The sequence below is a fragment of the Bufo bufo genome, chromosome 2 (genome assembly GCF_905171765.1).
Source record: "Bufo bufo chromosome 2, aBufBuf1.1, whole genome shotgun sequence".
NCBI classification, from domain to species: domain Eukaryota; kingdom Metazoa; phylum Chordata; class Amphibia; order Anura; family Bufonidae; genus Bufo; species Bufo bufo.
The window spans coordinates 726,197,113-726,221,239 of NC_053390.1; the positions used below are offsets into that span (position 1 = coordinate 726,197,113).

The 24,127-nt window shown below is 42.9% G+C and overlaps 1 protein-coding gene across 4 annotated transcripts in view; it reads right to left on the bottom strand.

Annotated features, from left to right (window-relative positions):
* The window catches only part of PDGFRA (platelet derived growth factor receptor alpha), a 34,700-nt gene that overhangs the window by 7,122 nt on the left and 3,451 nt on the right, over window positions 1–24,127 (bottom strand). For 2 of the 4 annotated variants that reach the window (XM_040418857.1, XM_040418856.1), the window contains exons 2-14: window positions 11,991–12,054; window positions 10,116–10,433; window positions 9,561–9,827; window positions 7,128–7,258; window positions 6,225–6,396; window positions 5,370–5,559; window positions 4,884–4,999; window positions 4,669–4,795; window positions 4,379–4,572; window positions 3,878–3,972; window positions 1,751–1,883; window positions 1,556–1,660; window positions 1,290–1,400 (exon numbers count right to left, since the gene is read on the bottom strand). In XM_040418857.1, the coding sequence (XP_040274791.1) occupies window positions 1,290–1,400; window positions 1,556–1,660; window positions 1,751–1,883; window positions 3,878–3,972; window positions 4,379–4,572; window positions 4,669–4,795; window positions 4,884–4,999; window positions 5,370–5,559; window positions 6,225–6,396; window positions 7,128–7,258; window positions 9,561–9,827; window positions 10,116–10,433; window positions 11,991–12,042 (2,011 nt within the window). In that variant the 5' untranslated portion in view covers window positions 12,043–12,054. Of the gene's footprint in view, window positions 1–1,289; window positions 1,401–1,555; window positions 1,661–1,750; window positions 1,884–3,877; window positions 3,973–4,378; window positions 4,573–4,668; window positions 4,796–4,883; window positions 5,000–5,369; window positions 5,560–6,224; window positions 6,397–7,127; window positions 7,259–9,560; window positions 9,828–10,115; window positions 10,434–11,990; window positions 12,055–12,663; window positions 12,943–23,768; window positions 23,842–24,127 lie in introns of those variants that run through there. The other 2 variants (XM_040418858.1, XM_040418859.1) reach the window with 2 other exon arrangements.

The following is a 24,127-nucleotide window of genomic DNA, read 5'->3' on the forward strand; positions in this document are numbered from 1 at the left end:
AAATCCGAATCACTATGCCAGGCAATCTCCAATCTTAAGCGCAATCAAGCGCTGACAATGAACAGAGGGGCGTCCCGCTCACTTGTCTACAACAGCGGCGTCCTGCTGTATCATCCAGATAATGCGATCGCTTACTTTGACAAACTGTAACAATCTTACCGGGAGGACTTTCGTGGATTCTTTTTGCCCTCGACACGGTATACCTCCTGTGTAGTTGTGAGTTCCGGTCTCAAGGGCTATCAGTCGTCAGGAAATCTCGCGCCAACGCAATGGATGAGGATTTCCTCTATATGGCAGGTGTTATTTGCACGACTTGATGTTTTTTTGGATAAAGGATTCCACTCCTCCTCAGGTGATCGATATATGCTTGTCTTGATTCCGATGCTAGGATATAGTACCAAACGCGTTTCGGGGTTTAAAAGAATGACCCTGATGAAGGTATACCTTGTCGAGGGCAAAAAGAATCCACGAAAGTCCTCCCGGTAAGATTGTTACAGTTTGTCAAAGTAAGCGATCGCATTATCTGGATGATACAGTGGGACGCCGCTGTTGTAGACAAGTGAGCGGGACGCCGCTCTGTTCATTGTCAGCGCTTGATTGCGCTTAAGATTGGATATTGCCTGGCATAGTGATTCGGATTTTAGAGGACAATTGGCGGTTATCTATCTTATTTGATACAACTTTTATATAGTGGACATTTTACATCACTGTAGGTTTGGTTGACCATCATCCCACCTAGTTTTTTGGATCCTTTGATGGACTGTGTATGGATATTTATAACAATCTAAAATATATTATTATTGCTGTCATATTAACTGTTAAGTTACCATTCGGATTTTACCTATCTCTTTTATGTACTACTATTCAATTCTACTGGTTTCATTACTACAGAGTGCCCCACTACAATTTATTTTAGATTATAGATATTACTTATATATGGATAACATGAATTGCCTATGGCTTGATACTACACTAGAATTGAGGGAATTTTGTTTTTACTGTATTTACATAATGTGAAAAGTCTACATTGAAGATCTAAACGGGGTACCTAGACCTGGAGGGGAAATAAAGCAAACAATGGTGGGCAGCTAGGGCAATGAGGTCAAAGTAAGCAGTTTAGGGGGGAATTTCTTGAGAAAAGAAATTACGGCAAGGCCTTAGTTCTGACATATGACCCTTGTAGTAACATTGAAAATTATTTACTAGGCAGTTGAGCCTGAGCAACTCCAGTGATCATGACCCGCAATAATTGATGTAGTGTTTGTGTAGATAAAACAATCATTACATACCTGACTTGGTACAAGCACCCAGCAAATTCACTATGTTCAGATGGGCTCCAAGATGTGTCATTATCTTGAGTTCAGACATAAGAGCCTGCTTCTCACTTGATCTTGCAGTAGCTGTTGAGAAAAGTACAAATCAATGCATTAAACTAACTCCAGAAGTATAAAAATAGCAATATAGTCAAATAGATAGATAGAGAGATAGATAGATAGATAGATAGATAGATAGATAGATAGATAGATAGATAGATAGATAGAAAATTTGTACATACGCTTCAGCATTTTTACAGCTACTTTCATCACAGGCTGTGAACGACTAAGTCCATATGCAGTGCCTTCCACTACTTTACCAAAGGCACCAGATCCGAGGATTCGCCCTGCGCAAAAACAAATTAAGTACATTAACTCGCACAGATACAGAAAGCAATGGATTTCAACCATACTCAACTATCAACAAACGCTCTTACCGAGAACAAGTCCATCTCTTTGAAATTCCCATCTTGAATCATAGGGCAGTTGCATCGGGTCCACATAGATATACTCATGCCCATCGGGGCTTATTGACTCAATGACTCGCCATCTAATTTCATATCTTGGTTTCTGAAAATAAAAGATAGGTTTGATATTTTATAATAACTAATATATACTTACTATTGCATTATATGGCTTTAGCAATAGATAAATTATTATTTGTTCAGTTATAGGAGGGGCAAAAGGTTACAGTTGCCTCTAGGGCAGACCTGGGCAAACTACGGCCCGCGGGCCGTATACGGCCCGGCGGACCTTTTAATCCGGCCCCCGGCATTTTTGTTGCCGCCGCCGCCGCCGGCCCTGTAACAGCACGGAGTCACTGTCCGGAGTGAGGAGGGGGCGGGGCCCGCGGCCGCTCTGCGCTCCGCTCTGCTGCCTGGCCTGCCTGTCTCTTTAACAGAGCAGACCAGTGGCTGCTGGAGCGTGATGCAGCTCCCCCACACGCAGAAAGAGGAAGGAGGCGGAGCCCCAGCCAGCAGCCACAGCCAAAGCCAAGCAACTAACAGAACTTACAGGTATTTGGTGGGGGTGGGGGGGGCTCATATAGGACAGGGGGACAGTGTGTGCTTTCCTGCCTGCTACTACATCACCCCCCCCCCCCAGGGATTGTGGGGGTCATTAAGGGTTGGACTTGCTGCTGATGTTGAGTGTGCCAGTGTGTGTGTGTCCGTCCCTGTGTGTGTGTGTCTGTCCCTTTGTGTGTGTGTGTGTGTGTGTCCGTCCCTGTGTGTGTGTCTGTCCCTTTGTGTGTGTGTGTCTATCCCTGTGTGTGTGTGTTTGTCCCTTTGTGTGTGTGTGTGTGTGTCCATCCCTGTGTGTGTGTGTTTGTCCCTTTGTGTGTGTGTCCCCGTCCCTGTGTGTGTCCGTCCGTGTGTGTCTGTCCCTTTGTGTGTGTCCGTCCCTTTGTGTGTGTGTGAGTGTGTCTGTCCCTTTGTGTGTGTCCCCGTCCCTGTGTGTATGTCTCTCCCTGTGTGTATCACCTTGCCCACAGTGTTCCTATGTCTTGACGCAGCTGCTTCAGAACGTTCTGTGCGGGGAAGAAGATGGAAGAGGAGGCAGCGCCAGCATGGAGTCTGTGCGATAGACACAGGGAGGCACACTAAGGACGAAGGTAACACTTCCACATGATCTACACTAGTGTTATCTGTGGTTTTACATAGGACTGCAGGTAACACTACTACATTATTTAGCACTAGTGTTATCTGTGGTTTTACATAGGACTGCAGGTAACACTACCACAAGGTTAGCTCACACAGGGCGCCTGAACACCTAAGGCCGGCCCTGGCTGCGCACCCCAGCGCCAAGGGATGACGTCACTGATGTAATATGCCTCTTATATGTGGAGAGCGGTGATGTCACAGATGTAATATATTACTTATAAGTGATATATTACATCAGTGACATCACCACTCTCCACACATAAGTAATATATTACATCAGTGACATCACTGCTGTCCACATATACCGGTAAGTAATACATTACATCAGTGACATCACCGCTCATCACATATATGTGGAGAGCGGTGATGTCACTGATGTAATATATCGCCTATATGTGGACAGCGGTGATGTCACTGATGTAATATAACATTATATGTGGAGAGCGGTGATGTCACTGATGTAAAATATCACTTATATGTGGAGAGCGGTGATGTCACTGATGTAATATAACATTCTATGTGGAGAGTGTTCATGTCACTGATGCAATACAGCGCTCCAGATGGCGACCAAAATGGTCGCCAATGCGCCTTAAAATTTGCAGATGGCGACAAGACTTGTCATAGGCTACAGGCCTGAGGTCTATTTGGTAGTGAAATCCCAGCGCAGGCAGGCATGATGATGTCATCACGCCCGCCTGTGCCAGGACGCGGTGATTTTATGCAGTATTGAGTTTAGCCTTTTGGCCCGGCCCTCCAAAATATTTTCAGTTTCTCATGTGGCCCCATCGAAAAAATAATTGCCCACCCCTGCTCTAGGGCTTGATACTTAGAATGGATCCAAAGGCCCCTGTCACTTGAGGTGACACCAGTATTATAAATAGCACATGCAAGTTGGTCCCTTACCTGTTTCCATATGATGACAAGGACTATGAGTGAGATAATGACTATCACCAGCAATACCAGCACTGCAGCTGCTACAGTTAGTTCTGAGCGTAGAGCTATAAAGAAAAATAAATCATAGCTTAATTTAAGATTCAGATCAACAGAAAATAATCATAGAAAAAAAGTAAATCTCCCATAATAGGCACATCTTATGTAGCCACAATTTGTGGAAATTCTTCCTTGGCTAGAAGGCCGTTTCAGGTTGCCCATATGATATAGAACAGTTCTTTTATGCAGCCTCCCTTCCGACGCCTCCTAAACTAGTACTATAACTATATAAAAGCCGTGCCATGTCTTCTTTTTGCAAAAGGAACACATAGTGTAATGTCTTGTCTTGGAGGTAAGGTTACGTCAGGGATGTCTACGACATTTGGGATTCAGTAGAGATTTATAGTCAGACATTGCTATAAAATACAAGTCTACAATAGAATTTCTGAACATGGTAACTGGTAAATGACTTACAAGGTGCGACCAACTTCAGCTCTCTTGCCACAGCAGCTTGATCATTCCTTGCTATGCACCGAATTGCCACCGTCTCCTCCACTTTCTTGAAGGTCACTTGACTCTTTATTATGTTGTCATGGTCCTGATGAGTCTCCATGCTGATCTCTGAACCATTGGTTACCAGAATGGACCAGGAGGAATCATTATTGCACCTACATTACATAATATATCAATTGTCAGAATTATAAAAATAAATGTAATTATCCTAATATATATATATATATTAAAAAAAAATATATATTTAATACCTTTTGATATCTTTGCAGACCATCCATTCCACATCAGGCACAGGCATCCCTTTAGCCAGACACTCCACAGCCTGCTGACCCGTTGATCCGTGATGATCATCCGCCAATTGTAATATCAATGCTGGGACTACAAGATTTTAAAAATAAGATCATTTAAGTTTTTCTTTTTCATTTAAAAAAAATATATAATTTCATTATTTTTTGGTTTTATTCACCTTTAATTTGCAGTTCAAATGAGTATGTTTTATTTTCGGCATCATTTTGAGCTACAAGTGTATAAAGCCCACTGTCTTCTTCCTTGGCACGTATGAGTTGCAACATGGCTATGTACCTGTGCAAAAGAAGAATTAGATTGAATAAAAAAAAAAAAACATTCCAGTAAGACAAATTTAAGATTTATAATGCACAAGCCCAGGGGCAGTTTTAAACAAAATAGGGCCCATGGCAACAAGCAAAGTGGGGTCCCTCTATTGTCAAGGACTGAGTCCCACCAATGGAGGTCCCCTAGGAAATCCCTGAGTCCCTGGGCAATTAACTAGTTTGCAACCCACTAAAACTGGCCCAGCATACTGGGAATTGTAGTATTGCAATGGCTGGTGAGCCATACATTGGAGAAGACTGATGTAATGGGAGACACTCAATTATTTAACAAGTGCATTATAAAGATGCAAATTTTTTTTTAAAATAATCTATAGATTTACCGAGCTTCCTCTGTAACAAGTGTGCTGGTGGTGATCTCTGTCAGGCTCTTATTTAGTGTTAAATTGTCCTTTAACCAGAACATTTTGGGAATTGGATAAGCATGAACATCCACTGAGAAACTTTTTACTTCGTGTAGGTTGGCAAATTCCAGCAATCCAAAGTTAGGTGTCAGGTTTATAAACCCTTTATCTGGAAGTAAGCAAAAGAGCAATGTTTTATTAGTTATAATAAGAATTAGGCCTCATGCACACGACCGTTCCGTTTTTTACAGTCCGCAATTTACGGAACGGGCGGCCCATTGTAGAAATGCCTATTCTTGTCCGCAAAATGGATAATAATAGGACATGCTATATTTTTTTTGCAGGGCCACGGAACGGAGCAACAGATTCAGACAGCACACGGAGTGCTGTCCGCATGATTTGCGGCCCCATTGAAGTCAATAGGTCTGCACCCGAGCCGCAAAAACTGTGGCTCGGAAGCGGACCAGAACAACAGTCGTGTGCATGAGACCTTAGGGTTGAAGATTCCACATTCAAAAAATTCCTGCTTTAAACATCTAATGATGATGACCATGATAATTACTGGCTAGTCTAAATACACACCCACAAAAGAATCAATGATGAATGATAAAACAAAATGTCTCAACCAACGGCAACTGATGAATTAATCTACAATACATATGCTACTACTTGCCTTCGAGAATTGTAACACATGTATGATAACTGTACTGAGGGAAATGTCCATCAGATACTTGTAGTTAATTTTAAACAACCGATCATTGGTCGCTAATTTCAAAAATTGGTCAAAGTATATTTCACAGCTATCCAATATTTTCTCTATCGCCTCATACTTACCATGAACTGTCACGCTGATCTTTTCCACTTCCATAACATCATCTATAGCACTAGTGACCACACACTCATATTCCCCAGAATCCATGACTGTGGCATTTGGTATGGTGAGTGTATATTCCAGCCTCACCTTAGGAAGTTTGGTTTCTTCAACCTTTTTGATACCGACCTTCCTCTGCAATCACAGGAAACATTCATTCATTTATAACATATCTTAATAGTGGTTGGAGTATTATTTTTTTTACTCCTACAGATCCAAGTTCCCTTTACACAGTCATAACCCGACAAAATGTTGAAAGTCTGGGTGCCTGCAACCACCACTAGGTGGTGCTCCAAGTATATGGCTATATTGATCTAGAACTGAATTCAGTGGAAGCTGTAAAGATCTTCATGCAATGAGCATCTCTAGTGACCAGTGAGGGTCAGCAGATTTGTATCTATGAAACTGGCTGACCTGTTACATGTGTGCTTAGCAGCTGAAGGCATCTGCGTCATGTGTTCATATGTGCCCGTATTACTGAGAAAAATGATGTTTTAATATATGCAACTGAGGTGTTGCCATTACACCTAGAGGCTCAGTTTTTTCTACAACTACCGGCCCTCTGCACTTTGACTGACAGGACCAGGCAGTGTAAACGTGATCACATCTGACCCTGTCAATCAAAGTAGAGAGGGTGCTGCAGTTGCAGAGAGAGCTGAGACTCTAGGTATAATGGTAACGCCCCGTTTCTCCTAGAGGCTCATTTGTATATATTACAACACCAGTTTTCACAGCAATGTGAACACTTATGAACATGGAACCAACACAGATGCCTTCAGCTGCGAAGTGCACATGGTAACAGGTCAGCCAGTGTCATAGGTACAAATCTGCTGACAGATGCCCTTTAATCTTTGATCATGACTTACCTGCTCCCCTGGGTAATTCCATTCCAAATTAACAACCTCATTTTCAAGGACAACACAGGAAATAGTGATGGTTTCTCCTGATCTGAAAACTGTCTTTGTTGCTTCCATCTCCACACTGATGTTTTTATTTGCTGCAAGAAAAAAATAATTTTATCACCACATTATAATACTGCAGTTAAGAACCAAGATGTGAATATTCCATCCCAACCATTACCTACAGAAACACAGATAAAGTATTATAGAGTATGTAATGAAAATAAAGGTTAAGAGTTACGGACCTTAAGGCCTCTTTCACACGGGCGTTCTGGATTTGCTCCGGATGCGTCACGTGTGCAATGCGGAAAAACTGTGCAAGTAGGCACGCAATTGCAGTCAGTTTTGACTGCGATTGCTTTCCGATGTTTAGTTTTTTCCGTGCGAGTGCAATGCTGAATGTGCACCCAGACCCGAACCCGGACTTCTTCACTGAAGTTCGGGTTTGGGTTAGGTGTTCTATTAATTTTATTATTTTCCCTTATAACATGGTTATAAGGGAAAATAATAGCATTCTATTACACAGAATGCTTACTAAAATGTGGATTGAGGGGTTAAAAAAATAAATAAAAATAACTCACCTTATCCAATTGATCGCGCAGCCAGCATCGTCTTCTTGCTTCTTCTTTCAGGACCTGCAAAAGGACCTTTGATGACGTAATTGCGCTCACCACGTGGTGAGCGCGGTGACGTTACCGCAGGTCCTGCTGAATGAGGATAGAAGGTTTCTATCTTCATTCAGCAGGACCTGCACTGACTTCACCACGCTCATCACGTGGTGAGCGTGATGACGTCATCAAAGGTCCTTTTGCAGGTCCTGAAAGAAGAAGAAAGAAGACGATGCCGGCTGCGCGATCAAGTGGATAAGGTGAGTTTTTTGGTTTTTTTACCCCTCAATCTACATTTTAGTGAGCATTCTGTATTAAGAATGCTATTATTTCCCCTTATATCCATGTTAAAAGGGAAAATTATACAGTGAATGACTTTAATAGGGTTGCTTTCATCCCTATAATCTCCTAGAAACCATGCGTGAAAATCGCACCGCATCCACACTTGCTTGCGATTTTTACACAGACCCATTCATTTCTATGGGGCCTGCGTTGCGTGAAAAACGCAGAATATATAGAACATGCTGCAATTTTCACGCAACGCACAAGTGAGGCGTGAAAATCACCGCTCATCTAAACAGCCCCATTGAAGTGAATGGGTCCGGATTCAGTGTGGGTGCAATGCGTTCACCTCACGCATTGCACCCGCACGGAATTCTCTCCCGTGTGAAAGGGGCCTAAGACTTCTCCTCTGGTTTATAATTTATTATAGAGATCATGGACCTACTGTTTTGTAATGGCCAAACCTTTGTTTTGAGAGTATACATTGTCTACCTGATTATTTGTCCATTATTTTCATGTTTATGATATATAAATTAACTTGGAATTAATAACAGACAGAAAGGTTGGTTATCTTGCATTCCCGAAGCTTCTCTAACGCAAGGATCAGCAACCCCTGGCACTCCAGCTATTTAGAAACTACAACTCCCAGAATGCTTTATTCAATTTTCTGGGAGTTAGAAGAGCAGCCAAGCATGTTTGCATGCTAGGAGTTGTAGTTTCACAGCAGCTGGAGTGCCGAAGGTTGCTGATCTCTGCTCTAACCCACTTTCGAGGTAAAAGGGACAAAACCAAGTCTATTCACATTCCAGAAATGATCTTGTAGACCATAGGCCATGTAAATAAGACGAGTTAGAAGTGTCTTCTGGGGACATTTAGATTTGACATACATTTTTACACAGTAATTTATATATTTTTTTTATAACTTGAACTGCAGAGGAAGCCTCTTTAAAAACTGTCATAGCAATATATTGGCCTACATTTTACAGACAGTGCACAGAAAGGGTTGAGGTGCAAAGAAATGCAAAACAATTTGCCAATTAAAACTACTTTGTAAACATTGTAACAGTGATCCAGTTTTCGTTCAGATGGTTTTCATGATAGGCCCAGTTAGGTTACTGCCCCTCTTGACACACCACATAATTATAGACCATAAAATTTTAGGCTACTAAAATTGCTGTCAGAGATGCTGACAGGACGTGGACAATGGCCCAGATTTACTAATATGTCTCCGTCAAAAAACTAAAGGTTTCTACAATTTTCTGACCTGCTTGACAAGGGATCTGTCTCAAAGTAAACCAAGTAGCAATAGTTGGTATAGAGTCAGAGAAAAGTGTCTCCCTGCCCCACATGTATCATCCCGCCTGAGCCCCTGTGATAAGTCTGGTGCAGATCTAGACAGACTGTCTACGCTTATACCATCTACAGGATTAGTAAATCTCGGCTAATGTGTGTATAGTTGGTCTATTAAACTACATGAAAGTAAATATTCATTTGTAGACATTGCCTGTACCTTTCCAGGTTTGTACTATGAATTCTTCGGTTTTGAAGAGCACACCACTGACTGTTGTTTCACAGACATAGGAACCTGAGGGGAAAATCCCAAGAAAGCCTTTTTTGCTATCATAGAGGGCATGTACGATTTTGCCATCATCTTTGTTCCTTAAAGTCACTTGGAGATTGAGATCTGTGACCCGGCATGCAATGATGGCAATTTCATCTTCTGATACTAGAATGATGTGGTCAAACAGGACAGATGGGACAAAGGGCACTGCAGGATCTGAAAGAAAACAGGGAAAATGCACATCAATACATAAATACAAACTGTTTCCACACTTTTAAGGAAACCTGTCCAGCGCATGCGCAGTGAAGAATAATGTACTGCCTAGGCACTGTGCGTGTGCTGGATGCCAACTGGAGCCTGTTTATAATTGCACTAATTAATATATAGCATAACCTATGGTCAGTTTATACAGGGACATTTTTAGAAACCTATTCACAATGGGCGATTTAGGGGCTTAAAGGGTGGTTGTTGGATGTTTTCCTTCATTCTTGGGTATAAACCAACCTGGGACATAGACATATATTTCTGAGCCTTTGATCTCGCTGTCATCAGTCTGGAGGTCACGGTAATAGCAGGTATAGGCTCCAGTATGATGGGCAGAAGCATTCTTCAGTTCTAACACAGACAGAAATAAGCCGCTGTTGTTCTCCTCACTGCGAGTGACCACGTTGTTATCATCATTAGTCATCGAGCTTGGGAAGTCCCAGTCCAGTTCGCTATCCCCAGTGCAATTGATGGAAAAAGAATCATGCAACCGTAGGGTTTGGTCACTTGCTGGTGAGATTACAGGTAGGGGAAGCTCCCCACAGATAAGCCACGGACCTGAAACACAAGATGAGAAACCATAAGTGGAACCCTCAACAATTCATAGTTCTCTGTAAGGAAGAATAGATGATTAGTTAGGCTAATTTTACACTAGCATTTTTCGTTCCGGCTGGCTGCTCCAACAGAGAACAGACTGTCGGAGCATTCTGATTCTGGCATTGCCCAATGTTACCACAATGCCCGCTGGCCCCCTTGACTATAATGGGGTTTGGTGGAGATCTGGCAGCCTCCCAGCAAATAAGCTGGGATTTGGCCACACAAAAAGTGCTGCATGCAGTGGTTTTTGTCCGCGCGAATCCCGGCATATTTGCTGGTAGAGGTCAGATCTCCACCGGACCCCATTATAGTCAATGGGGCCGGCAGGCATTGCAGTAACATCTGACAATGCCGGACCCAGAGAGCTCCAGGAGAGAACAGCCAGCTGGAACTAATAACATTAATGTGAAGAACGCCTTACCTGACAGACCCAGCACCACTACTCTGGTTCTCCCAATAGGGCTCTGTTTTCCTGTGATGGCATATGAACAACACATGACTGCTGAAGCCAATCGGTGGCCTCTTCAGTGCACTGATGAGGCCAATGATTGGCTGCGGCAATCATGTGCCGTCAACATGACGTCACCAGCACATTTACACAGGATACACATGTACAGTTACATTCCCAAAAATGATCCGGGTTATCAGTGTTGGGCGTGAATATTCAAATTGAGAATATTAATCGCGAATATTGTCACTTTGAGAGTTCACGAATATTTCGAATATAGTGATATATATTCGTAATTTAGAATATTCTAGATTTTTTTTCATCAGTAACCTCCCTTCTTGCTTGTGGGCCAATGAGAAGGCTAGCAACATCCCTAGCAACCAATAGGAAAGTTGCCTACCCCTTACTATATAAGAACCTCCCCAGCAGCCATTTTCTACAGTTTTTTAAAGTTCTGAGAGATAGAGAGAGAGGGAGAGAGAGCAGTGTCATTGCTGTGCTCTGTGCTTTCCACACTACTTTAGAAAGATAGTTAGATAGCTTATAGATATATATATTACAGATAGTTAGTGGTAGATAGTTAGTGTAGGTTATATCCTGATTTAGTGTAGCTGTTGCAGTGCAGGGTGTTAAGTAGTGTGATAGGTTCTTCTGTCCATACATACATGCAGACCTGATAAAATGTGAAGTTTCACATATTTTGCGCCAAAATATTTGCATCATTAGTGCCGATTTGCGCAATCGCAAATATATTGGAGCACTCTAACTACATATAAAGCCATTTTTACTGTTCTGCCATGCCAACCATTTTCTCCAGTCTCAGGAAACTGCTAGCAGCTTGGAAAATGTAGCAAAAGTGACCCACGCCTGTATTTCGCACGCATTACGTGAACATCACATTGCCGATTTTTCGCAATCAAGAAAATAATCATGAATTCGCAAATATATGACGTGAAATATTGCAAATTCGAATATAGCCCCTGCCGCTCATTACTACTGATTATCTGTATGCGTAAATTGGCCTTAGGCTCCTAACAAGATGCTGTACAATACAAAAGACACACACTTACCCATAATTAGGACACATCCCAATATGAGGGACATCCTCGTGGCTGCTGCCATTATTTTTGGAAACTGCAATAAATGAAAAGAAAAAGATGATAAATACACGTGATCACATGCATATTCATGGCAAATTATTACTGTACATGGCAAATTCCTGCCTCAGAGTCTGAAGGTACTGGGCTGAGGCAGCTTCTGCAGTTCAGCATTCCTTGGCATCACATGAAATTTTGGGCTTTTCTTTCTATGTTGAGTCTCAAACTACTTGTGTGGATAACACAAATTAGAACTCAGCATTTTTAACAATATATATAGTTCTTAACAAATCGGGCTGTTTCTTAAAGGGGCTGTCTCGTGAAAACAACCTTTCCATGATATTATAGAGGACTGCCCCTCACTCTGAACACCTCCTGTATTAGTATAGTATATGAGTAGTATATGAGTAGAGACCGAGGTGCTTGCAAATTGCTTTGTTATTTAATGCTGTTTAATGATGTTTGATATGTTAATGCCTTGTAATACTCCAGCATATCTTTGTATGGATGAAACGGGGTTAATGATTGTAACTCAGCCCCTGCTGGAAGTTAGGTGGGCTTAGGTGCGCCCCTAGCTCAATATAGTTAGTTGTGAGTTTGAGTGATCCACTCCTCACAGGCCAAGGTTTCAATTCCAGAGAATCACCTTCTCTGAGGATTATCCACTTGGAGAAAGACTTCACCATTTCTACAGTACGAGAGAGAGAGATAAATGAAGAACTAGAAGGTCCACATTTTGCATGGCCAAGCATTGGAGTCAGTAAGGTGTTTGCTGGTCAAAGCTGATGGACTTTACTGCAGTGAGTGGGACATTGCTAATACGCCCTTTATGCTTGGGTAGGCTGGCCCACCACATCTTAATTCTGTACCCCTCAATTGGGAATTATAGCCAGCACTGCAGAAGTAATATTGGCACCCATAGATTCTGCAAAGAAGAAGACAGAGAGAAGGAGTACTATAAATCCCATCCTTGCTCAAAACCATACATTGTTATTGGTGAAGATTTGCACTGTGAATTATTTAGAACTGTGTTTTGACACCGTTCGATGGTACTTGTACTATATCTTCCATTCTGTACTTCGTAAAGAGAGACATTTATTTTCTACATCTGGCCTGGTTAGAGTACTTTCACACTTGCGTTTTTCTTTTTCAGCATAGAGTTCCGTCCTAGGGGCTCTATACCGGAAAATAAGGCCTCTTTCACACTTGCGTTGTCCGGATCCGGCATGTACTCCACTTGCCGGAATTACACGCCGGATCCGGAAAAACGCAAGTGTACTGAAAGCATTTGAAGACGGAACCGTCTTCCAAATGCTTTCAGTGTTACTATGGCACCCAGGACGCTATTAAAGTCCTGGTTGCCATAGTAGGAGCGGGGAGCGGGGGAGCAGTATACTTACAGTCCGTGCGGCTCCCGGGGCGCTCCAGAGTGACGTCAGAGCGCCCCATGCGCATGGATGACGTGATCCATGTGATCACATGATCCATGCGCTTGGGGCGCCCTGACGTCACTCTGAAGCGCCCCGGGAGCCGCACAGACTGTAAGTATGCTGCTCCCCCGCTCCCCGCTACACTTTACCATGGCTGCCAGGACTTTAGCGTCTTGGCAGCCATGGTAACCACTCTGAAAAAGCTAAATGTCGGGTCCGGCAATGCGCCGAAACGACGTTTAGCTTAAGGCCGGATCCGGATCAATGCCTTTCAATGGGCATTAATTCCGGATCCGGCCTTGCGGCAAGTGTTCCGGATTTTTGGCCGGAGCAAAAAGCGCAGCATGCTGCGGTATTTTCTCCGGCCAAAAAACGTTCCGTTCCGGAACTGAAGACATCCTGATGCATCCTGATGCATCCTGAACGGATTTCTCTCCATTCAGAATGCATTAGGATAATCCTGATCAGGATTCTTCCGGCATAGAGCCCCGACGACGGAACTCTATGCCGGAAGACAAGAACGCAAGTGTGAAAGAGCCCTTACTGATCAGTTTTATCCCCATGCATTCTGAATGGAGAGCAATCCGTTCAGGATGCATCAGGATGTCTTCAGTTCAGTCTTTTTGACTGATCAGGCAAAAGATAAAACCGCAGAATGCTACGGTTTTATCTCCGGCCCAAAAAACTGAAGACTTGCCTGAATGATCCAGCATTTTTTTCCATAGGCATGTATTAGTGCCGGATCCGGCATTCAAAATACCGGAATGCCGGATCCATGCGCAGATCGGTAAAAATGTGAAAAAAAATCGTAATCGCGTTTGTAAGGCTACTTTCACACTGGCGTTTGGTGTGGATCCGTCATGGATCTGCACAGACGGATACATTCAGATAATTCAACCGTCTGCATCCGTACAGAACGGATCCGTTTGTATTATCTTTAACATAGCCAAGACGGATCCGTTTTGAACACCATTGAAAGTTAATGGAGGTCAGATCCGTTTTCATTTGTGCCAGATTGTGTCATAGAAAACGGATCCGTCCCCATTGACTTACATTGTGCGTCAGGACGGATCGGTTTGGCTCAGTTTCGTCAGACGGACACAAAAACGCTGCAAGCAGTGTTTTTGTGTCCGCCTCCAAAGCGGAATGGAGACGGAACGGAGGCAAACTGATGCATGCTGAGCGGATCCTTTTCCATTCAGAATGCATTAGGGCAAAACTGATCTGTTTTGGACCGCTTGGGAGAGCCCATGACAGATCTCACAAACTGAAAGCCAAAACGCCAGTGTGAAAGTAGCCTAAGACGGATCAGGATCCTGATCAGTCTTAAAATGCAATCAGTTGCCGGATTCCTCTGCCGCAAGTGTGAAAGTAGCCTAACTGACTCCAGCACAGTATGCCGGCCATTGCGCCCAACACCTCCTGCCTTGCACCCACACCAAACCTTCAGCACCAAAGGCACACCAAGTACCATCAGGCAAGAGCCCCAACATTAGGGTGTGCCCCAAACGGTACGCCCTTCTATCACTGCCCTGACCCTAGGGAGCATTGGTCGGAGGACTGCCCCTGTGATTGACTGTTGCAGCCTGAGGCACTACCACTCCCATCCTCTGCTCCGCTGGGGCTTGCAGGAGAGTCACTAACAAAAAGTGGTTCTTGCTGTGGTGTACCCAGCCTATCTATTACACAGTCAGCCATTCATATCATGCAATTCTACATTTCCCATTCAGAGGCTGCTATCTATTCTCACTGGGGGCTCCAGGAGTTGGTGGGGTTTCTTAAACTGAATATGAAGTGATCCACTCCTGACACATCCTTTTTCAGAAATGTATTTTATTCAAATTTTATGAATAAATTGCCAACTGGATGTTACCAGGTGGTGGCATGTCACTGTGCACACACTGTCCGATCAGAGCTGCCCGTGTCTGACTGGCTAGGGGCACACCCTTTTGGCAAAAGCAATGGTAATATCTGGTTGGCAATTTATTTCTAGGTGGAATAACAGACACATGGCACAATGCAGACTTATAAGAAATGATGCTGCAGAATTGCTATGTTATGGGGAATACAAGTTTTTACTAAAACAGACATGTCAGGAGGGTGACAAACAATATGGCTGCCATCACAGCTCCCACAGTGACACTCAGTCTTCTCCTGAATAGATCTACATATTATCTGGTGAGACACCGCCTGTCTCCGTATCACTTCAGTCATTACTGTCTTCTGATTTCTGGATTCTGGGAAAGCTTGGTGACTTGAGCTATAATGGGAGCCATGCTGGAAAACAGCAAGTGAAGAAAGCGATATAAAAGAGAAATATATACGTAATGAGAGGGCCCCCCAGAGCGTTTCGCTTGGGGGACACATGGGGGCAATGGCACCTCACATATATGTACAGTACACTGTTAGGATGGCTTCCCTTCCCCCCTCTCTTTTTCCCGCTTTTTCTTTCAGGTTACCTCAGGCTTGGTTTGTTTTGATTTACCTGTGAGCCGTGGTGGCCGGTTGGCCGCTGCTGTTGCTGAGGGGATTCAGGGACCCTGGTTGGTGGCTAACACTATGGCGGGAAGTGCCCGGTCTTTATATTGCAGGTGCGGCGGCGCTTCTGGGCCAGTTTAAGACCGGATCGTCGCCCGCCCTCCCTCCCTGTGTTTATGCTTTTGTCGCTTTGCTTTGTTAGAGGGGCTGCATCGCTCGGCTATTTCTGAGTGGATTTCGGTGATTAGTACAATTTCAAATGGGTTTATTTAATGATCTGTTGGTTGTAATTGTGGTTCAGTTATTTATTGAAGTATGTATTTTAAGGTTACCCTTAATAAAGCATTGCGGCCATTTTTATTCCACAACACATTGTTTGTCTTTATTTATTAGTTGTTAAGAAATTGTTATATAATGAATGGTGTCATTTGCATCCATGGAAAAGAATAACTCAAAATGGTAGAGAAGGATCAAAAGTAGAGTAAAGGGAAAGTGGAGTAGTTGCCTATAGCAACCAATCAGATCCCTCCTCTCATTATTCAAAGGCCTTATGGAAAATGAATGCAGGCACCTGATTGGTTGCCATGGGCAGATTCATTCTTTAAGGGAAATGGAGCAGAAGACTTCACAGTATAACATTCATACATTTTTACATTTACGTTTACTTGATCTTTGCAGTTTTCCATTAGTGCTTACTAGAATACTAAGAGTTCATTTATCAAACTGGTGTAAAGTAGAAATGGCTATCAGATTCCTCCTTTCACTTTCCAAAGGAGCTGTCCAAAATGAAAGGTGGAATCTGATTGGTTGCTATGGGCAACTAAGCCAGTTCTACTTTACACCAGTTTGATAAATGACCCCCTTAAAGTTTACATTCTTGGGTCATCATCCTCCATTTAATGACTGAACAATGTTTCATTTATCCTTCCATGAACATGATGAGTGTGACCACAGGATGCAGCTAAGACTGTATATACTCTGTGTACATGTATATATATATATATATATATATATATATATATATATATATATATACACTGTATAGCCATGCATACACAGAGGGTCACATACATAAGGGTGTCACTGACCTGGAGTAAAAACTTCACACCTAACAATAGTGGGAGCCAAAAAGCAAGTTCTGGAGCTGTATATGGAGCCTGACCCACAAGCCTCCCCAGTGGACAAGTTTAATACATGTACTTATTTATTATTGTATTGTATTTTGATACTGGCACAACAGCCGCTTTCCGTATCTCAGGTACTCATACACCACCCTCAATTTTGCAAGCAAGTGTACCACATTGCTACCCTGTATCACGCCAAGTAAAATCTGCCTAAATAAGCCTAAAATAACAGATGAAGAACATCTAGGGTTGAATTCCACAGCATGGATCATGGGTAGCAGGACGATTGGTAGCCATGTTTTACCTGCGGTTTTTGTTACGGATCTCTTGCTGATTTGCCGCAGATTTCACCGTTGCATTGAAAAGGGTGAAATCCGCACACAAAAAAATTGCACAAGCAAGAAAAAAGAGCTTTATCTTGCTGGTACTGTATTACGCTGAGGTTCTTCCGAATAAGAATCCACGCAGCAAAACTGCATATAATCCGTACTGTGCGCAGTTAAGAAAGCAAAATAGACCAGATAAAACAACCACAATAGTGTAATAACAAAAATACAGAGTATAAACCATGAGATTCATATAGTTTTTATTATTATTATTATTATTATTATCATTGATATTATTATTATACTTTTATTTATTATCACATTATATAGTTTTGTGGGGAAAGATTCATTAGCCAAATAGGCGGTATTATCAGTGATGGACAGCTAGCTATGTTAGAAGGAATTCCCATTGATAGTGTCAGATAGGTGCGGCACCCACCTCTGGGACCCCCCAAATGAAGGGACAGCAGCCAAGCATGCGCCAACACCCTTTGTTCAGCTCTATGGGAGATCTGAAAACAGCCGAGCGCTGACTATTTGCAGAAGTCCAGCACCGGGTGGCCACACGTTTGGTGAGCTCTCCATTCACAGTTATGGGACTTCCAAAAATACAAAACTTCCAAAAACTACATTATAGTCAATAAACTTTTTCAGAAAGGTCAACTATCTCTCAAATTCTTTATTTTTACTGAATTCTAAAAATAAATTGCATGCACAATATACTGAAGCCATGTATACCGTCCACTATGCTGTGCTGAATATTCACTTTAGTCCAAATAATTCTTAAAATTAACAGCAATGACAAAATCAGTTGGTAAACTACATACGGAAAATCTTTTTAAAACCTGGACGCAGGGAAAAATGTCCCGGGAATTGTGCAACACCCTGGCATGAGCCCCTCTGCAAAGCTGGATAGCCTTGTAGAGCCAGTTGTGACGTCAGCTGTTCTTACAGTCACCACCAGAGGTCACTGTTACACACAGATGTCACAAAAGAAGTGGTTTCCAGTGTCTCTCCGGGGTGGCACAGCTGTAGGCATCAGGATGCAGTGCCAGCTGCGGCTTCCGAATTGTATTGTTCATTCTGAAGCTATTAGATCAAACCGCTTTGCAAATACAAGTCCATATGTTCACAGAGCAAGGCCTTAATGCACACGACCGTTGTGTGTTTTGCGGTCCGCAAATCGCGGATCCGCAAAACACGGATGGCGTCCATGTGGGTTCCGCAATTTGCGGAACGGCATGGACAGCCATTGATATAACTGCCTATTCTTGTCCGCAAAACGGACAAGAAGAGGGCAGGTTATATTTTTTGGGCGGACCACAGAACGCAGCAACGGATGCGGGCAGCACACGGAGTGCTGTCTGCATCTTTTGCGGCCCCATTGAAGTGAATGGGTCCGCATCCGAGCCGCAAAAACTGCGGCTCGGATGCGGACCACGACAACGGTTGTGTGCATGAGGCCTAAAATGAAGTCATTTTCAGAAACTTTTATAACCAAATCAACTATGAAGCAAACATTACAACCAAAGAAATATCGTTACAGAGATTAAAACAATAAAAGTGCATTGTATTCCTATAATATAGATTCCACTAGAACGGTATTAGCATGGGCATAACTTGCATCACGCGTCACTGGTACACTATATGAAAGCATCTTTACAGTACAGCCATTTTTTTATATAATGTGACAAATTCGACATTATATTTGACAACATTATACACCAGCAAATGCCTCTGAAAATAAAAAAAAGGAAAACAAATAAGTATAATTTACAATAAAAAAAAAAGAAAGTTTTTCTATGTCATTTTCTTATTGAAGCACCAGGAGCGTCATATTAATGACGCTGTTCATACCGCCATTGTTGCCTCCATGTTTTTTTACTGTGACTGAGGGACGATGTTATTAATTTTGGGCCGTATTTCGGAATTCAAAAAGTGATGATAAATTGACATCAGTCTGCATTGATCCCAATAATAAAAAAAAACTGATGACAAAAGTGATTGAAGACGGATGCAGACGGAAGCATTTTTCCATCAGTTTCAGTCGGTGCAGATTACGTGTTTTCTTTTTTCTGCACGAATTCTCCCATGGAAAAACCGCAGCATGATACAGTACCAGCAGCGTGCATGAGGTCAGACATATCTCATGCAGACTTTGCTTTTTTCTTCTGTGCGGAAATTGACCTGCTATGCGGATTTTGAAATCTGAAGCTTGTCATATGTTCAGACAATGTTTGGTGCGGATTTCAGAACTACCGTAAATTTGCATCAAATCCACAACAAAATGTGTAAGTAACACATGCGGATTTTGATGTGGATTTGGTGCAGATACACACAGAAATCTGCACGGAAATTCATGGCCGGCACCCATGTGCAAGTAAGGGCTGAATAGGACGCATCAACTTATCCACTGGGGTCTACTGTGAGCAATCAATATACTGCAAAGAGACACAAGTGTGAACTGTGCCCTATAGAAATGAATGAAAAACGGATCCAAACTAGTGTTGTACAACAGAATCAGATGAACGTACAGTATTGTGTTAGTTTGAATTCATTTCTCAACCATTTTCACGTATCCATGGATTCTGCGCACTGGTGATTTCATCTGGCTTTTTTGAGAACTGAATCTGTAAACACTGAAATGGGAAATCAGTGAAAACAAACGGATGCAAGTCAGTGTGAACAAGGCCAATGCAGCACTGAGTGGAGAAAAATGAATGTGATTGTGAAAGAAAGGTAAAGACAATGCACGATCCATCATATGACAGACATCCGCAGGGAATATGATGGGATCCGCTGGATTTCCATCATGGTGTCTATCATCTTTCTGAACATTTTTAAGGAAATCTGTGATGGAGATTCCGTATGGAGCCTTCAACGCAGATGTGAAGGAAGCCTGACACAGACTTAGGGCTCATACCCACGAACGCGTGCCGGCCGTTGACGTATTGTGTCCCGCATACGGCGGGTCCGCAATACAAGGGCACCGGCCGTGTGCAACCCGGATCACGGATCGTGGACCCATTCACTTGAATGGGTCCGCGATCCGGGAGATGCGGAACGGAGGCACGGATCGGAAGCCCACGGAAGCACTACGGAGTGCTTACGTGGGTTTACTGTACGTGCCTCCGCACCGGAAAAAAGTAGTGGATGCACTACTTGCACGGACCATCGGACCATCGAAAGCGGATCGCGGACCCCATTCAAGTGAACTGGGCCGCAATCCGCATGCGGCTGCCCCGCGGTCGGTGCCCGTTCATGAGCCCTTAGGCCTCTTTCACACGAACATGTGCTCTCCTTGGCTGTATTGCAAACCGTATTTGCGGATCCGCAATAGACGGCCGCCGTTCCGTGGGCATTCTGCATCACGGATGCAGATCCATTCACTTGAATGGGGTTTCGTCCTGTGCTTCCGTTCCGCAAAAAGATAGAACATGTCCTATATTTTTGCGGAACGGGCGGATCGCGGACCCATTAAAGTGAATGGGTCCGCGATCCGCTGCGGCAATTCATCAGCAAAGCTCTGTTCATGCTCTCTTCTACATATATGCCTGTATTGTGCCATATTTCTGCCATTGGTTGCCATAGCAAAAAACTCCTGAAAAAATTGTCATTTTGCCTACTGTTGTATTAAGAAATGCAACTGACTGCACCTTTCAATACTATAGGGCCGACAGTATAGTGAGGCACATCAGACAGCTGTATGCCAAACTGACACTCATGTCTGGCTAATGAGGATCTATGGGCATGTTAGAGCATTTCCCAGGACATACAGTGAGCACAGAAGAACCCAAACATGGTGTTAGGCTATATTTACACACGGTAGATTTTTAAAAATATTTTTTGCAGAAATCCATGTGCTTGCCACCAAAAAAAAAACATTAAGACAAATGGAAGCCAATGTTCACACAGTAAGTAGAAAAATACGTATTTAAAAAAAAATCAGCCTCCAGAAAAAGCTGTTTTTGGCGTGATGAGTTCCATTTTTCAGCAGCATTTTCTACTGCCTAAGGCTCCATTCACACGTCCGCAAAATGGGTCCGCATCCTTTCCGCAATTGTGCGGAATGGGTGTGGACCCATTCATTCTCTATAGGGACGGAATAAATGCGGACAGCACACAGTGTGCTGTCCGCATCCGCATTTGCGGTGCGCGTCCCCGATTTTGGGTCCGCAGCTCCGCAAAAAGATAGAGCATGTCCTATTCTTGTCCGCAGCTTGCGAACAAGAATAGGCATTTCTATGGGGGTGCCGGGCTGGTGTGTTGCGGACCCGCGATTTGCGGGTCCGCAACACACCACGGACGTGTGAATGCAGCCTAAACGGAATGGAAAAACAGAAATACGGAAACGGAAAGCATACAGAGTACATTCCATTTTTTTTGCGGAACCATTGAAATGAATGGTTCCGTATATGGACCATATACGGAACGCAAAAAACGTCCAGTAGACGGGGGAAGAAAACGGTCGTGTGCAGGGGGCCTAAATGCCTATAAAATACATACCAAATAGCAATTGGAGTGTGTTTTGGAAAAAAAATTAAAGTGACATGCTACATCTCGAAGCATTTTTTTTTTTAAACAGTAGCATAAAAATAAAGTACTCGTACAAAAATCCAATTACAAAATACAATTGTTTCAAACTCCTCATTGAAAATAATGCGAAGCATTTTTGAACTCCCCCCCCCCCCCATGCCTAAGGCCTAGTTCACACGAACGTTTTTTTTGCGGGTGTACGGGCCGTTTTTTTGTGTTCCGTATACGGAACCATTTATTTCAATGGTTCCGCAAAAAAAAAGGAATGTGTTCCGTATGCATTCCGTTTCCGTATTTCCGTTTTTCCGTTCCGTTGAAAGATAGAGCTTGTCCTATATTTGGCCGTAAATCACGGGTCGTGGCTCCATTCAAGTCAATGGGTCCGCAAAAAAAAACGGAACACATACGGAAATGCATCCGTATGTCTTCCGTTTCCGTTCCGTTTTTTCTGAACCATCTATTGAAAATGTTATGGCCAGCCCAATTTTTTCTATGTAATTACTGTATACTGTATATGCCATACGGAAAAACGGAACGGAAAAACGGAAAGGAAACGGAAACACAACGGAACTCAAAAACGGAACAACGGATCCGTGAAAAACGGACCGCAAAAAACAATAAAAGCCATACGGTCGTGTGAACTAGGCCTAAGACTACTTTCACACTTCTGTTCTGTTGCAGAGGATCTCAATATCGGAAAAAAGGTTTCCGTTTAGTCCTCATGCATTTTGAATGGAAAGAGATCCGTTCCGGCAGCATTCTGTTTTGTGACCGGACACAAGACCACTGCAAGCTACGGTTTTGTCTCCGGTCATAAAACTGAAAAAAAATTGATCCGGCGCTGAAAGCAATGTAAGGCTACTTTCACACTCGCTTTTGGTGCGAATCCGTCATGGATTTGCACAGATGGATCCATTCAGATAATACAAATGTCTGCATCCGTTCAGAACGGATTCATCTTGAACACCATTGAAAGTCCATGGGTGACGGATCCGTTTTCTATTGTGCCAGATTGTGCCAGTGAAAACGGATCAGTCTCCATTGACTTACATTGTGTGTCAGAACGGATCAGTTTGGCTCAGTTTCGTCAGACGGACACCAAAACACTGCAAGCAGCATTTTGGTGTCCGCCTCCAAAGCGGAATGGAGACGGAACGGAGGCAAACTGATGCATTCTGAGCGGATCCTTTTCCATTCAGAATGCATTAGGGCAAAACTAATCCGTTTTGGACCGCTTGTGAGAGCCCTGAACGGATGTCACAAACGGAAAGCCAAAACGCCAGTGTGAAAGTAGCCTAAGTCAAGAGGGTGATGGATTGTTTTTTTCCGTTTTGATTCCTAATGGAGCGGATGCATACTAGTGTGCAAAATCAAAACGGATCCGTTTAATTCCAGTATTGAGAACCTCTGCCAGATTTCAATACCGGAGTTAACAACGCAAGTGTGAAAGTAGCCTAAATACGCTGCTGTTTTTACAGTGTCATTTTAAGTTGCAGAAATGTCATATGTGAACATACCCTTAAACTAGCCTATAATCAGATACAGCACACATATCCAATTCTGATTGATCATATATATATATATATATATATATATATATATATATATAGTAACAATCCAAAATGATCAGTAAATACAAAGCACACTGACACTGATACTCTATGTACATATTTTCCAGTTTGTTTGGCCAGCGCTGGAAAAAATTGCAGCTGCAAAAAAAAAACAAGGAAAAAAAGGGAAAAAAAACAAACATTAGCATGAAGCCAACTTTACACGTGTAATGTCTGCACTCAGCTTAATTTATGAACACCATGGAAAAGGAGTATTTGACCTCAAATCAGAATCTTAACCAGTCACCTGGGACCTGCCAAATCTGAAGACACTACAAAATAGATGGATTGAGCAGAGGCAATGAAGAGCTGGACATTGTTCTGCTTGAAGTCTCCCCCAGCTGAAAAAACATGGGGAAGCAGAACTTATTTTCCAGGTGCCTTTTTTACTGCCAACCTGATAAAAACTAGAGTCAGAATGACCCCGATGTGTTCAATGAAGTTATCTCTGGTGTAGGAAATGTTAATTAACTTGTAGAAAATTGGATTTCCCAATTGTCATATTTTACAATGAAATAGAAGAACAGCACTGACACAGAAAGAAAAAAAACAACAACTGGGCACTAAAAGCACGAATAGTAACTAGGAAAACTGACTGAAACTTTG